Source organism: Mustelus asterias, chromosome 16 (genome assembly GCF_964213995.1).
Source record: "Mustelus asterias chromosome 16, sMusAst1.hap1.1, whole genome shotgun sequence".
NCBI classification, from domain to species: domain Eukaryota; kingdom Metazoa; phylum Chordata; class Chondrichthyes; order Carcharhiniformes; family Triakidae; genus Mustelus; species Mustelus asterias.
In genome coordinates, this window is record NC_135816.1 from 39,831,553 (window position 1) to 39,846,304 (window position 14,752).

The 14,752-nt window shown below is 40.5% G+C and overlaps 1 protein-coding gene across 18 annotated transcripts in view; it reads right to left on the minus strand.

Annotated features, from left to right (window-relative positions):
* ankhd1 (ankyrin repeat and KH domain containing 1) overlaps positions 1-14,752 on the minus strand; it is a 180,094-nt gene that overhangs the window by 124,931 nt on the left and 40,411 nt on the right. For all 18 annotated transcript variants that reach the window (XM_078231000.1, XM_078230989.1, XM_078230993.1 and 15 more), the window contains exon 2: positions 11,158-11,311. In XM_078231000.1, coding sequence (XP_078087126.1) covers positions 11,158-11,311 — 154 coding nt within the window. The remainder of the gene's footprint in view (positions 1-11,157; positions 11,312-14,752) is intronic.

A 14,752-nucleotide genomic window follows, 5' to 3' on the forward strand; every position in this document is an offset into this window, starting at 1 on the left:
AGGGTGATAAATAAGTGGAACTTGGTGCGAGTTAGAATATGAGATAATCTAAAGCTCAACTGCCCATTAGGTACTGTCTTTTTAGGTAGCTTCAATAATGGCTCGCTAACATGCGGTTCAGAATAACCACAACAGGTTTGATTCACGTTCCAGCTGAAATACACTTGCCTCTTCATGCTGCCCAAGAATGGAAGACAATGACAATCACTGGCAAAAACTGTCAAGAGAAACAGCCAAGAGTCAAGAATCTGCCTTTGTGCTGAGCACATCTGAAAAAGACAATCATAATACTACTCAAGAAGCTTGGCACCACAAAAGAGACTACAATTCACTTGATTGATGTTCAAACCATTGGACTCAATATCCATCTTTCACCAACGCACTGTGGCTACATTAGGTATGATTTATGGAATGCGCTGCCATACTCACCAAGCTTACTGAGCATCTTCCTCCTCTAACATCAATTGTCAAGAGGAGCAGCATTGTTTTGGGAACAATACCAGCTCTGACATCAGTGCCCCCTGCTTATACAAAGCCGACATAATCCAGAATTGGATATTTATTGCCATTCGTTCATCGACCCTGGACCAATTGCATACTGTGGGAGCACCATCATTCCACAGATTGCAACAGTTCAAGGTGGTAGCCTCCCACCACTTTTTCCAGAGAAACTGTGGTTTTCAAAGTGCCATAACTAAAAATACTATCCCTACCGCTTACATGTTACTAAGCAACTGAAAAATATGGTAATTTTAAGAATGGTGCAGAGGGCAAGAACAAAGTCAGAGAAATTCAAAAAAGTTAGATATTACATTAACATTTGGCAGTGTAGAATTGACTCGTCACAAGAGTATTTATGAGGGCTTTCACAGCATAATCCAAGAGATTACATTCTTTCATTAACTGGGAATATCGATTCCACAGATGGGCACAGTACACAAGCTACAATTATACATCTTCCCTTCACATTCCCTAGAGCTGGGTTACCTAAATGACCAAACTGTATCTATAAACCAAAAATGTTTTAAAATCTTTTAATATAAAAAAATGCTTTCAATTGCTTCCGTCACTTTTTGTGAAAGCATTTAGTAATTTAAGAATTATTTGCATCTCATGAAAATAATGTCTTAAAAGGGTGTGACTGAGAATCCCAAAGCCTGAGGGCTAAGACAGCAACTTATCTTTTACTACCACCTCTAATGTTTACTACAAGCACAACTCATCAGCCACTTTGTTCTCACTTGCCCAATACCAGTGTATGTGAAATATATTTTTAAATAAAGAAACAAACCAGTCACATTAGTGTCACACCTCATCAACACAGGCCAAATCCATTCCACTGAACTATACATGGAAATTCCATTCCCAAAGATCATGGCCAAGCAACCATATCATGCAACTAAATGACGCGAAACCAAACACACCCATTCCCATTCTGAAAATATTCCTCTGGGTATTACATTACCGCTAACAACAGAGAGATAGCCATAGGAAGAGTTGAACAATGTTTTCACTATGGTACATAGAGATCCACCTGTGATATCAAAGCATACCTCATCATTTAACACAAATTCATTTTTGGTTAATTTGAAAAGGGAGATTTTTTTTCAACTGTTAACTGAACAGAACCAATAACTTCCTCTTGTGTTACTTGACTGATTGTTAGTCCTCATCTATTAGTGCATCTTTCAAGTGATAACCAGAGATTGAATTGAATTGCGACCCAAAGTTTCACTTTAGACATTGGTCATTTAGAACCACAATATGCACCTAAATGTCATTTGTCAAATTAATAAAAATTACTAGATACTCTTAATGTGTCAGTGCCACACAAAAGTAAATGAACAATTTTCCATCTGGCGTCACCATTCAATTATTTTGAAAGGCAGCAGCAACACCAAAAAAACCAAAATAAGGAGCTGTAATTATTCTATTTCATTAACAGAAACCAAGTAGATGGAAGGTAGTTTGTGTGGGGCAATTGATATATATTGAAAAGAGAAACAGAGCCAATTGTGAAAAGCAAGAGAAAATGTTTTCACCCCTTGCACACAAAAAGGAATGGATTATCCTGAGGTATGTAGAAAACATAGCTCTTAATCGCAAACCTTACTCTAAAACCAATTTCCAGCTCCAATCTAGAAAATACTTACAAAACTATGTTATGCCTTAAACATGGTGAGGAGAAATGTTCCTTATTTCTCCACAAGGTGAAAAGAAGAAATAGAATGGAAAACACCATTGATTAATAATCAGTATCTGGAATCCAATCATGGAGCACTTAAATTTTCATAAAAACCAGGCAAGTCAAATTTTGCAATTATTAGTATGGTGAGAGTTCATGGAATCCATATAAAATAATTTCCTTAAAATGTTATTTTATAAATAAAATAAACCTTTAGTATGTTGAGAAAATAACTATTTGCAACATGCTATTTAGATCTAATAATGTGCAATGAGAAAGGGTGAATTAATTTACTAGTGAGGGCCTCTAAGAAATAGTGATCATAATAAGATAAACATCAAGTTTGGGTACAATCTAGTTAAATCCAAAACTCGAGTCTTAATTCTGAACAAACCAAACTATCTGAGAACAGGAGTAAGTTGGCAGAATTACATCAAATTCATAATCTGCAACAAACATACATCCCTTAAAAATTAAAACCCCACAGGAAAGTGGTCTTATATTCACTGGGGTATAGAAGAATGAGAGATGATCTTATTGAAATACAAGATTCCAAGGGGTCTTGACAGGGTAATTTAGGATGTTTCCCCTCATGAGGGAATCTAGAACTACAGAACAGTTTATAAATAAGGTGCCTTTCATTTAAGACGAAAATGGCGAAGAATTTCTTCTCTGAGCGCTGTTAATCTTTGCAACTCACTTCCCCAGAGAGTGATAAAGGTCAGTCATTGAATATATTAAAGGCTGAATTAGACAGATTTTTGACAAGAGAGTCAAAAGTTATGGGGGGCGGGGCAGGAAATCAGTCATATAAAACATATGAATTAGGAGCAGTGAGCCACTTGATCCCTCAAGACTGCTCAGACAATCTTACTGAATGGCAGGGCAGTCACAAGAGACAGAATGGTCCATTCCTACTCCTACTTCTGATGTTATGCCCAGATGTGACTCAAAAGAAATTACCAAGATATTAGACTAAACAAAACAGATTATGTTTCAAGAAGGGTAGCAAATCAGAGGTTTGAGAGGATTTAAGAATCCAGAGATGATTAAGTCATTGATAATTAATGAGAAAAGAGGGAATGAAAGTAAACTACGGGACATAAAAACAGATTGCAAAATCTGTGGTCTGCTGTTCACTGGGGAGACCATGTGCTTTCAGGGCACTTCCATTCAGTCAACAAGCTTGTGGTCGCCTGTCATTTTAAATCTCCATCGTGTTCCTGGGCTGAATTCTGTTCTTGGTCTCGTGTTCAGCTTTTTGGAATATTACAAGGTCAAGAAATAGTTCCACACCTTTTGATTGGGCACTTTAGCACCTTCTGGACTCAATACAGACCTCTATCTGTATTTTGTTTCCCCTTTCTTAATAGGTTTTGCTTTTGGGTGGTAGTTGCTCATTATTCCGCTATTCTCTGGGGAGGCAGTGGCATAGTGATAATGTCATTGGACTAATAATCCATAGGCCCAGGCTAATGCTCTGGGGATGGGGGTCCCCTGTGGTAAATCCTATAAGAATAGTTTGTGGAATTTAAATTAATTGATTAAATCTGGAATTAAAAGCGAGTGTAAGGTTCACTGAAACCACTGATGGTTGTCATAAAAATCCATCCAGTTCACTAATGTCCTTTAGAGAAGGAAATCTACCATCCTTATCTGGTCAATGTGGTTCATTCTTAAATGGATTAGCAAGCCCACTCAGTTGTATCAAACTGCTACAAAGTGCAAAAGAAATTAAACCAGACGGACTACCTGGCATCGACTTGGGGGACAGTTACAACAACAGCATGCCAAGCAGAGTGGATGAAGTGCCGGGTGGATGAGCCATCTCTGCCTGCTTCTGATAACCCCAACATCACAGATGCCAGTCTTCAGCCATTTTGATTCACTCCACACGATAAAGAAACAACTGACTGCACTGGATAATGCAAAATCGATAACCCTGACAACATTCCAATAATAGAACTGAAGACTTGTGCTCCAGAATTAGCCGCAACCTAATTCAGACTACAATACTGGCATCTACCTGACAAGTTATCCAAACTTGGCCTACAGGACAAATCCAACCAGCCAATAGCTGCCCTATTAGTATACTCTTGATCAAAGTGATGGAAAGTGTCAGTGCTATCACGTGGTACTTAGTAATAACCTGCTCACTGTCACTCAGCTTGGGTTTAGCCAGGGTCACTCGGCTCCTGACCTCATTGCAGCCTTGGTCAAAACATAGGCAAAAAGAGCTAAACTCCAGAAGTGAGGCGAGAACAACTGACCTTGACATCAACGTGGAATTTGACCAAGTGTGGCATCAAGGAGCTCTAGCAAAACTGAAGTGAACTGGTATCGCAGAAAATTCTTCAATGATTGAAGTCATATCTAGCATAAAGCAAGATGGTTGTCGGAGGTCAAACATCTCAGGACATCACTCCACAAGTTCCTCGGGGCCGTGCCCTAGATCCAACCATCTTCAGTTGTTTCATCAATGACCTTCTCTTCATAATATGGTCAGAAGTGGGGATGTTTGCACTATGTTCACCACCATCTACAATGACTCAGATACTGAAGCAGCTCATATCCATCTACAGCAAGCCTTGGACAATATGCAGGCTTGAGGTGATAAGTGGCAAGACAATCACTCCACAAGTAGCAGATAATGACCATCCTCAACAAGAAACGATCTTACCATCTCCTCCTGGCATTATCATCACTGAATCCTCATTATTAACATCCTGAGGTTTTACCAGGACCAAAAGCTGAACTGGACAAGCCATATAAATACAGCAGCAAGAGCAGCCAGTCAGAGACTGGGAATTCTGTGGAGAGGGACTCACCTCCTGACTCTCCAAAGCCTATCTACCATCTACAAAGGCACAAGTCAGGAAGGGGTGTGAGGGAATACTCGCCACTTGCCTGAATGACTGCAGCTCCAGCAACAGGCCATTGACGCAGTGGCAGCAGTATGTACCATGTACAAGCTGCGCTGCAGCAACTCACTCAAGATCCTTCAACAGCATCTTTTAAACCCGTAACCTCCAAGGCCTAGAAGGAAAAGTGCAACCGATGCATAGGAATACTACCACCTGCCAAGTTCCCCTCCAAGCCACACACCATCCTGACTTGAACTATTTTGGTGTCGTTTCTCATCACTGGGTCAAAATCCTGTAATTCCCTTCCTAACATAGCACAATGGGTGCTTCTCCAACACATTGACTGCAGCATTTAAAGGCAGCGTGGCACACCACCACCTTCCCAAGGGCAATTAATTGGGAAATAAATGTTGGCCTCGCCTGCTAAACCCACATCCTACGAACGAATATATTTTTAAAATCCTACTTTTCTGGACACATCTATCCTTTATTTAAAATAACTTGGCCCATTAACATTCTTTGGCTCTGCACCACCAACACTTTTGTCATTTAATTTCTCCTGCTTTTACATCCCTTTTGCTCTTTTCACATCCTCACCCCCATTTCACTTGTTTAAAACCCATCTCATTTTGAACTTTTCTCAACAATGGTGAAAGGTTATAGACCTGAAGCATCATTTTTTTTCTCTCTCTCCATAGCGTCTGACCTGTTAGGTTTTTCAGCATTTTCTGTTTTTATATCAGATTAACAAGGTCCACCGTATTTTTTTTGTAAATGCTTCTACAGGTATCTAAAAAAGGAATGCGATTAGCAAATTTAACAGGTCCTTCACGGGCACAGACAGGTAAAATCAATGGGATCAAGGCAATGGCAGAGGTATTCAACAATTATTTTGTATTGGTCACCATGTAGAAGACAAAAAACATTCCAGAAATAGTGGCAATCCAAGAGTCTAACCAAAATGTGGAACTTAAGAGGTAACATGTTCATCATGTAGTCCATTGTATCGTTTGTCCTGCTCAAGTGCATCACCTCACATTTAACCAGATTGAATTCCATTTGCCACTGACCAGCCCATTTATATCCTCCTGTAATCTAAGGCCATCCTCCTCACTACTTGCCACCCTACCAATTTTCATATCTGCAAACTTACAGAACAACCCTGCTACATTTTTCTAAATCATTTATATAAACCAAACAGCAAGGGCTCCACATCTGATCCCTGAGGGACCCCACTGGACACAGTCTTTCAGTCCAAAAAACGCCCCTCAAACATCTCCCATTGCTTCCTGTCACTCAGCCAATTCTGGATCCAATTCGCCAAACTTCCTTGGATCCCAAGAGCGTTTACCTTGTCTATCAGTCTCCCATGTGGATCCTGACCAATAGTCTGTATTCTAGTGTTTAAAAGAGCAACTGCAGGGAAAGTGGATGGATAGATTTTGATCTTTTGGAATGCCTTAAATGCGAGAAAAGTTTCTGCGGTTTCGAAAATAGCAACATAATCCCACAAACACAAGTTGGGAAAGAGAAAACATGAAACTACAGGACAGTTAGCCTGACATTAGCATTAGGCAAATTACTGGAATCTATCACTGGAGACAGGGTAACAGGGCACTTAGAAAATTATATGATTGATACAGCGGTGTCAACATGGATTTATGAAACAGAAACCAGGTTCAGTAAATCGGTCAGGTTTTCTTTGAGGATATAACTACAGTTCTGGTCACCGCATTATAGGAAGAATGTGGAAGCATTGGAAAGGGTGCAGAGGAGATTTACCAGGATGTTGCCTGGTATGGTGGGAAGGTCTTATGAGGAAAGGCTGAGGGACTTGAGGCTGTTTTCGTTAAGAGAAGAAGGTGGTTAAGAGGTGACTTAATAGAGGCATACAAGATGATCAGAGGATTTGATAGGGTGGACAGTGAGAGCCCTTTTCCTCGGATGGTGATAGCTAGCACAAGGGGACATAGCTTTAAATTAAGGGTTGTTAGATATAGGACAGATGTCAGAGGTAGGTTCTTTACTCAGAGTAGTAAGGGCGTGGAATGCCCTGCCTGCAACAGTAGTGGACTCGCCAACATTAAGGGCATTTAAATGGTCATTGGATAAACATATGGATGATATTGGAATAGTGTAGGTTAGATGGGCTTTAGATTGGTTTCACGGGTCGGCACAACATCGAGGGCCGAAGGGCCTGTACTGCGCTGTAATGTTCTATATATGTTCTATAACTAGTAGAGTAAATAACAAAACCAATGGATGCAGTATACTTGGATTTTCAAAAAGCATTCAACAAGGATTAACAAAATTAGGACCCATGGGATTAGGAGTAACATATTAGCATGTATTGCGGATTGGAAAGATGGAGTGCTGCTCCTCGAGCTTGCACTAATCTTCAATGGAACAGTGTAGCAGGCCATGGACAGAAAAGGCCTCAACTAAAAGTTCAGGGTAATACTTGTGGACTTAATGGAGGTGTTCCTCAAAGCAGTTACCCAGTCTGCGCTTGGTCTCCCCAATGGAGAGGAAATCACATCATGAACAGCAAGTGGACAGCAAAGTGGCACAGTGGTCAGCACTGCTGCCTCAGCCCCAGGGTCTGGTTCATTTTGGGTCTTGGATGACAGAGAAGTTTGCACATTCTCCCAGTTTCTGCGTGGATTTCTTCTGGGTATTCTGGTTTCCTCCCATAGTTCAAAGTTGAGCAGGTTAGGGAGACTGGCCATGCTAAATTGCCCCTCAGTGTCCTAGGATGGATAGGGTAGGGGGAATCAGCTGTAGTGAATGCGTGGAGTCATGGAGATAGGGTTGTGGAAAGGGCCTGGGTAAAGTTTTCTGTCAGAGAGAGTCAGTACAGACTTGATGGGCCTAATGGCCTCCTTCTGCACTGTAGGGATTCTATGATTCTTAGTACAGTATAGTAAGCTCAAAGAAGTACAAGTACATTGCAGTTTCACTTGGATGGAGGTCTTGGGGCCTTGGACAATGAGGTGAAAGGGCAGATGCTGCAGTACCTGGTCTTTCAATTCAGCACCCTACAGCCTTCTGGACTCAATATTGAGTGCAACAACTTTAGAGCAGAACTCAGAGGGGCAATTTAGCATGGCCAATGCACCTAACTTGCATATCTTTGGAGTGTGGGAGGAAACCGGAGCGCCCAGAGAAAACCCACGCAGACACAGGGAGAATATGCAAACTCCCCACTGTCACCCGAAGCTGAATGGAACCCGGGCCCCTGGCGCTGAGAGGCAGCAGTGCTAACCACTGTGCTGCCATGCTGCCCCAGTTTTAAACAGCCAACAGCAAGACCCGCTGGTATTTTACGTGGTGCTGCCAAATATGGCATTGGATGACTGAACCATTTGTTCGCTAGGTCTGTTGGACTCGAGGGAGTGGAGATGAGAGTCATAGAGGGCACAGTCTAGGAGAGAGATTATGTTTTTTAATGGGGACTAGGATATTGATGGTGAGAATTCAATTGAGTAAATCTGCAAAGCTGCAGAAATGTTGCAGCAAATGGAGGGCCAAAGCCAGGTATCTGTGAATTTGGGGATTGATAGAGAGGGGCAACATAAAAGGAAAGAAGTTTTAATCAATTGTACAGAGCCTTGGTAGTGTATACCATTTTGACTCCTTACCTAAGCAAGATAAGAATGCAAGAAATAGACAATTTGGCCCCTCAAGCCTGCTCCACAATTCAATACAAGCATGGTGGATTTTCCCCTGAACCCCACTTTTCCACCCACTTCATATTCCTTGATTCAGACAGATTTTTTTTTTTTAAATCAGTCTCAGTCTTGAATGTACTCCATGACAAAGTATCCAGAGCTCGCTGATGTAGAGAATTCCAAATAATCAGTGAAGAAACTCTTCATCTCAATTATAAATAATTGACACCTTATCCTTAGACTATGCTTCTTGTTCTAGATTCCCCCAGCCAGGGAATACAACCTCTCAATGCCTAACCTGGCACACCTCTTCAGGAGGATATACTTGTCTCAGATAAAGTGCAAAGATTAACTAGACTGATTCCTGGGATGAAAGGAATGCCTCATGTGAAAGATTGAATAGATCAGGCTGATAGAAGAATTTGAGAGAGTGAAAGGTAATCACACAAAAATAAAATTCTCAGGAGCCTGGAGATAGATGCTGGGAATTTGATTCCCCTGGCTGTGGAGTCTAGAACTTGAAGTCACAGTCTCAAAATATAGGCCATTTTAGGCCGAGATTAAGAGACATTTCTTCACTCAAAAGGTTGTAGATCTTGGAATTCTCCACCCTAGCAGGTTTGAGACACCAAGTGGACTGTTCCCATTTTTTATCTGATGGATCTGGGAATGGGTCATTCCATTTAGAATTTACATTAATCAGTTGTAAATTACAACTGATGAATATGAGCCTAATCAGTAAATTCCTATTTTTTCAGAACAATATTCATTCTGGATTCTTCAATTCAATCCAATTTTTCAGTCTCTTGCAGACAGCAGGTATAGACACAGCCAAAAGGTCTCCTGTCTTAAAATCATTTTATGATCCTTTATTTTGGGAAAATTACAATATAGTAACCTTGCTGATGGGTTCACTATTGCCTGTTCAACTGTCATAATTTGGTTAAAAACAAATAACTAATCCCAAAAACCAGCTATAAACAAAGAGGGTGTTTATAGCATGACACAAACAAAATTCATGATCTCCTTGGCAACAACAACATGAATAAGAGTAATCAGCTCGGATAACACATTCTATACACAGTCAAGTAGAAATATACTACCAAATTCAGAGTTTGTCACTGAATTGAGTGGGGAGAAATATAAAAGTGAAGGTCACTACGATAAGTCCTCATTTAAAGTTGTAGTTGCACTCCTGAAAATCCCAACTTTAAGTGAAACATCTCTATTTGAATCATGGGCCCACATAGGAATCAATGTTAAAGCCAGAGTTGGATTCCTTCAGATCTTTCTTGCCCAAAAAAACTAATGTACAAGTTAAAATATTTTATTGTACATATGCAACACTGTACATTTCTAGCTGGAAACTTATAAAATAAAACAAATTGCTAAATATATTTAATCAATTAGATAACATTAAATCACCCAAACAAGCCACAAAAAGCACAGCTTGTGTCTCACCCACAGCCTCCTGAAACTCAGCTCAACCTTCTGCTCGCCCCTCCTTCCCTGTTCCACTCAATCTGCCCAATCCTCCCCCAGTCTCTGGCGATGGCAGCAGCGGCTCTGGTACCAAAACATGGCAGCAGCTGGCCCAGAATGAAAAGGGTGGGGGCTTTTACTAATAACTGAAAAGTGAAAATGGCAACAGAAATTGGAAAAATAGGCCCGAAAGAATAAGCAATGTTAAAACAAAACAACATTAAGCGAGGTGACTTAAAGTGAGGACTTACTGTCGTCTAATCTTTGCACAAAGTGATGAAACATTTACACAAGATTGGCAGTTCGTTAGAGATCAAAATGTATTATTTTAACAGGCCGTAATGGTGGTTGAACCAAATAAATTTACATTTTTTCTGATTCTCAGCAGAATTTCCTGCTGCCTGCGAGAAAGCAATATCCACAATATGATACCAGAATGTGGCTTTGTACGCAGCATTATGTATCCATCACGGAAACATGCTAAACTATTAAAGGGGTAGAGTTTCACCCTCCCATCTCAAGTAACAGGCTATTTATTTATCTTACTGAAAATACTACTTATATTATTTTTAAGGATATAACCCTTGCAAATGTAAACTTCATGCCATTCAAATTGTCAGTCAGCTTGACCTCCCCATCACTGTTTACAAATCCCAGCAATTTTTATTAGGTGTCTGATTAGACTCAAATTAAAATTCATCAATCTTTAAATAACAAAATATTTTATTGATCAGTTTACTTAGATTGTTAATTCTTCAAAAGACCTATATCCAAGTTACTCAACCCAATCTATTGACTGAGGTTAATTTATAATCCATATATTGAGTATTTGTGGGGGAGGCATTGGAACATATGCATAATTTATATTCTGAAAATCCACAACTGGACCAATGAGAAATTTAATTCTGTAGGAAAAAAATGAAGTTACATGTTACAATCAGACTGAACAGAATACCTGCTGCTTCAAGCAAGGCTTCTAATCTAGCTTGTGTTTCTGGGTCCACTGTTCGTAGATCTGTTCCATCTGCAGCACTTGATAACAGTAATTCAGATGCCGTTTTTAGCATTGGATTATCCAGATCTTCCTGGTCCAAAATAAACGATTCAACCTGAAAAAGATTACAATTCTAGGTTAAAGATGCAAGACAACACTCCCTTCTTCCAACAATGAATTTGCTTCTCAAAATAACAGGACAAACTCCCAGGAAAATAGGAATGGAAATGAAAATTAAAAAGCAACAAAGGTTATACAAATTATACACAGAGTTTTAGAGGATGTTATGTCCTTGTAAGATTGAACAAACCTGAGATTGCACAATATATCATACCAGTAGTATGCAATTCATATTCTGCATGCTTAATTACAGCATTAACAAAATATTTTGGCCAATTAAAATTTTATGATGGAGGCTCAATTAAAGACTGCAGAATCTTACTTAAAAAAATGCTGCAACCTTGCTGCTTTGTACACTTGGTCAGTGACGTGTTGAAGTTATTTGAAAGTTTGAAATGCAAATTATATTTATATAATGACAACAGTTTACGACAATTGCTCCTTCCAGTGCCATCTCCTCTTTGAACTGTAAAATTGTACTGGTGTAGATACAGAATGCTTTATTATAGCCGTCCATGTTTGAACATCCACTTACCGTCTATAAATCATTGCTATTTTAGATGAAATCCAGTAAAGGAACCATTTCAGTTCTACAAAGAACAAAGAACAGTACAGCACAGCACAGGAAACAGGCCCTTCGGCCCTCCAAGCCTGTGCCGCTCCTTGGTCCAACTAGACCAATCGTTTGTATCCCTCCATTCCCAGGCTGCTCATGTGACTATCCAGGTAAGTCTTAAACGATGTCAGCGTGCCTGCCTCCACCACCCTACTTGGCAGCGCATTCCAGGCCCCCACCACCCTCTGTGTAAAAAAACGTCCCTCTGATGTCTGAGTTATACTTCGCCCCTCTCAGCTTGAGCCCGTGACCCCTCGTGATCGTCACCTCCGACCTGGGAAAAAGCTTCCCACTGTTCACCCTATCTATACCCTTCATAATCTTGTATACCTCTATTAGATCTCCCCTCATTCTCCGTCTTTCCAAGGAGAACAACCCCAGTCTACCCAATCTCTCCTCATAGCTAAGACTCTCCATACCAGGCAACATCCTGGTAAACCTTCTCTGCACTCTCTCCAATGCCTCCACGTCCTTCTGGTAGTGCGGCGACCAGAACTGGACGCAGTACTCCAAATGTGGCCTAACCAGCGTTCTATACAGCTGCATCATCAGACTCCAGCTTTTATACTCTATACCCCGTCCTATAAAGGCAAGCATACCATATGCCTTCTTCACCACCTTCTCCACCTGTGTTGCCACCTTCAAGGATTTGTGGACTTGCACACCTAGGTCCCTCTGTGTTTCTATACTCCTGATGACTCTGCCATTTATTGTATAACTCCTCCCTACATTATTTCTTCCAAAATGCATCACTTCGCATTTATCCGGATTAAATTCCATCTGCCACCTCTCCGCCCAATTTTCCAGCCTATCTATATCCTGCTGTATTGCCCGACAATGCTCTTCGCTATCCGCAATTCCAGCCATCTTCGTGTCATCCGCAAACTTGCTGATTACACCAGTTACACCTTCTTCCAAATCATTTATATGTATCACAAATAGCAGAGGTCCCAGTACAGAGCCCTGCGGAACACCACTGGTCACAGACCTCCAGCCGGAAAAAGACCCTTCGACCACTACCCTCTGTCTCCTATGGCCAAGCCAGTTCTCCACCCATTGAGCCACTTCTCCTTGTATCCCATGAGCCTTAACCTTCTTAACCAACCTGCCATGTGGGACTTTGTCAAATGCCTAGGGGAATATGTAATAGCTGTGGATAGGGATATTGTTTACTGAAAAGCAAGATCAAAGACTAGCAAATAAAATTGTCAACCGGATAATGCTGTCATACACAGGATGTTGAAGGCAAGGGCAATGAGAGGGAGAACTTCAAAGATGTTCACAAAGCTTATGGTACATTAGTTTGCACTATGACCAGTACATTACTTTGCAGTATAACCAGAATACAGAAGAATTTGGATCCACCCCTTCAAACATAGATGAGAGTAGAGAGCTCATCAACTTGGTTTAAAACATACATTTCCCTGTTATTACATTTAACCTTCAATTCATCTTTGTCCTTTTATCATATTTTACATTCTTGAGCTATAATTTGAAGGACACTTGAAGCTGTTCTTTTTCATCCTGATAACTGAAATAAATATAAACTCTATACACTCTCAGCAAGGTAAATCAATGATAGTGTGATGGTTATGCACTGCTCTACACCAACAATACCAAAATGGATATGATCACTACCCCCACCACAACAGCCTACTGAGTAAAAGCATTGCTTTTACAAACCTGAAGGTCCATTCTCTGGATGTACCGAGTTCGCTGATCTCAACTGAAGCAGCAGTAAGTATACTACATTTGGCCTCAATAGGGGAGGAAAGAGAAAAATCATCCAGGATTCCCATTCCTGATTGCTATCCAGTACCTCCAGCTGGAAAACGTGAATGTCAACATCTGTTGAGAACAGGACAAGGCTCAGCTATAAGAGCATCTATAATCAAAAAGCTTGCTGACACGTTTTAGGCTCATATACTGCTGAGGTACCAAAATACTGCTGGTGTTTGTGGAGGTTTACCATAGCAAAAGTCAGTGCCTTCAGAGGAGGGGGGGAAAAAACATTAATACTAGCAGATCTCCCATGGTGTCGTAGTTAAGTCTAAGAATATGCTTTCTTGCTTACCTGTCTCTGCTGTCTGTGTGTTGCAGTTGCTCTCTTGGTTGTTCCTCTCATTTTCTGTTCTTTTCTAACCTCAATGCTGTCTCTTTTTTTCCCTCTGGTGTCAGATGCTGAGTGTTGGTTGGTCCTTTCACTGTCATACTACAACAGCTGCATTCTGGTGATTGTAGATCCTTTCCTATTCCTTTAACTTGATCACTCATTGTTCTCCCCACCCGCTCACTTTGTTGCATCTCTTACTTCAACTTACAAATATACTTTCCCACTTCCTATTTCCCATACTTACCCCACTATACATAACTCCTTAACACATCTCTTCACCACACAGAGTCACGAGTACCCTACATGATATTCACTATTACCTTCCATGTTTTGTGTATAGGGGAAAGAGGACATACCACCAAGCAAGACGATATATCTTTAACATTAGAAATTCCACAATTTTATTGCAGAATACTATGCACAATATGGATTTTTGTTTTGGGAAATAGCAGATTCATGCAAGGAGTTTTAGGTGTAAGCCCAGGCTAATTGTTTTTCACAAGATTCTGAATAAGGAATGATTATCTATCAGCTGCTTTTCCTGGGCAGTCAAAACAAAAGATTTTCCATTTTATGTTCTTGGCATAACGAAACTACAGACAGCGACCTGAAATACACATGCCCCACAGAGGATACGGGAATCAAGTTCATTGTCATTGCTCTTCTGCAATCTGAACTCTAGATCACTAAAGTTGAGAGCACCTTAT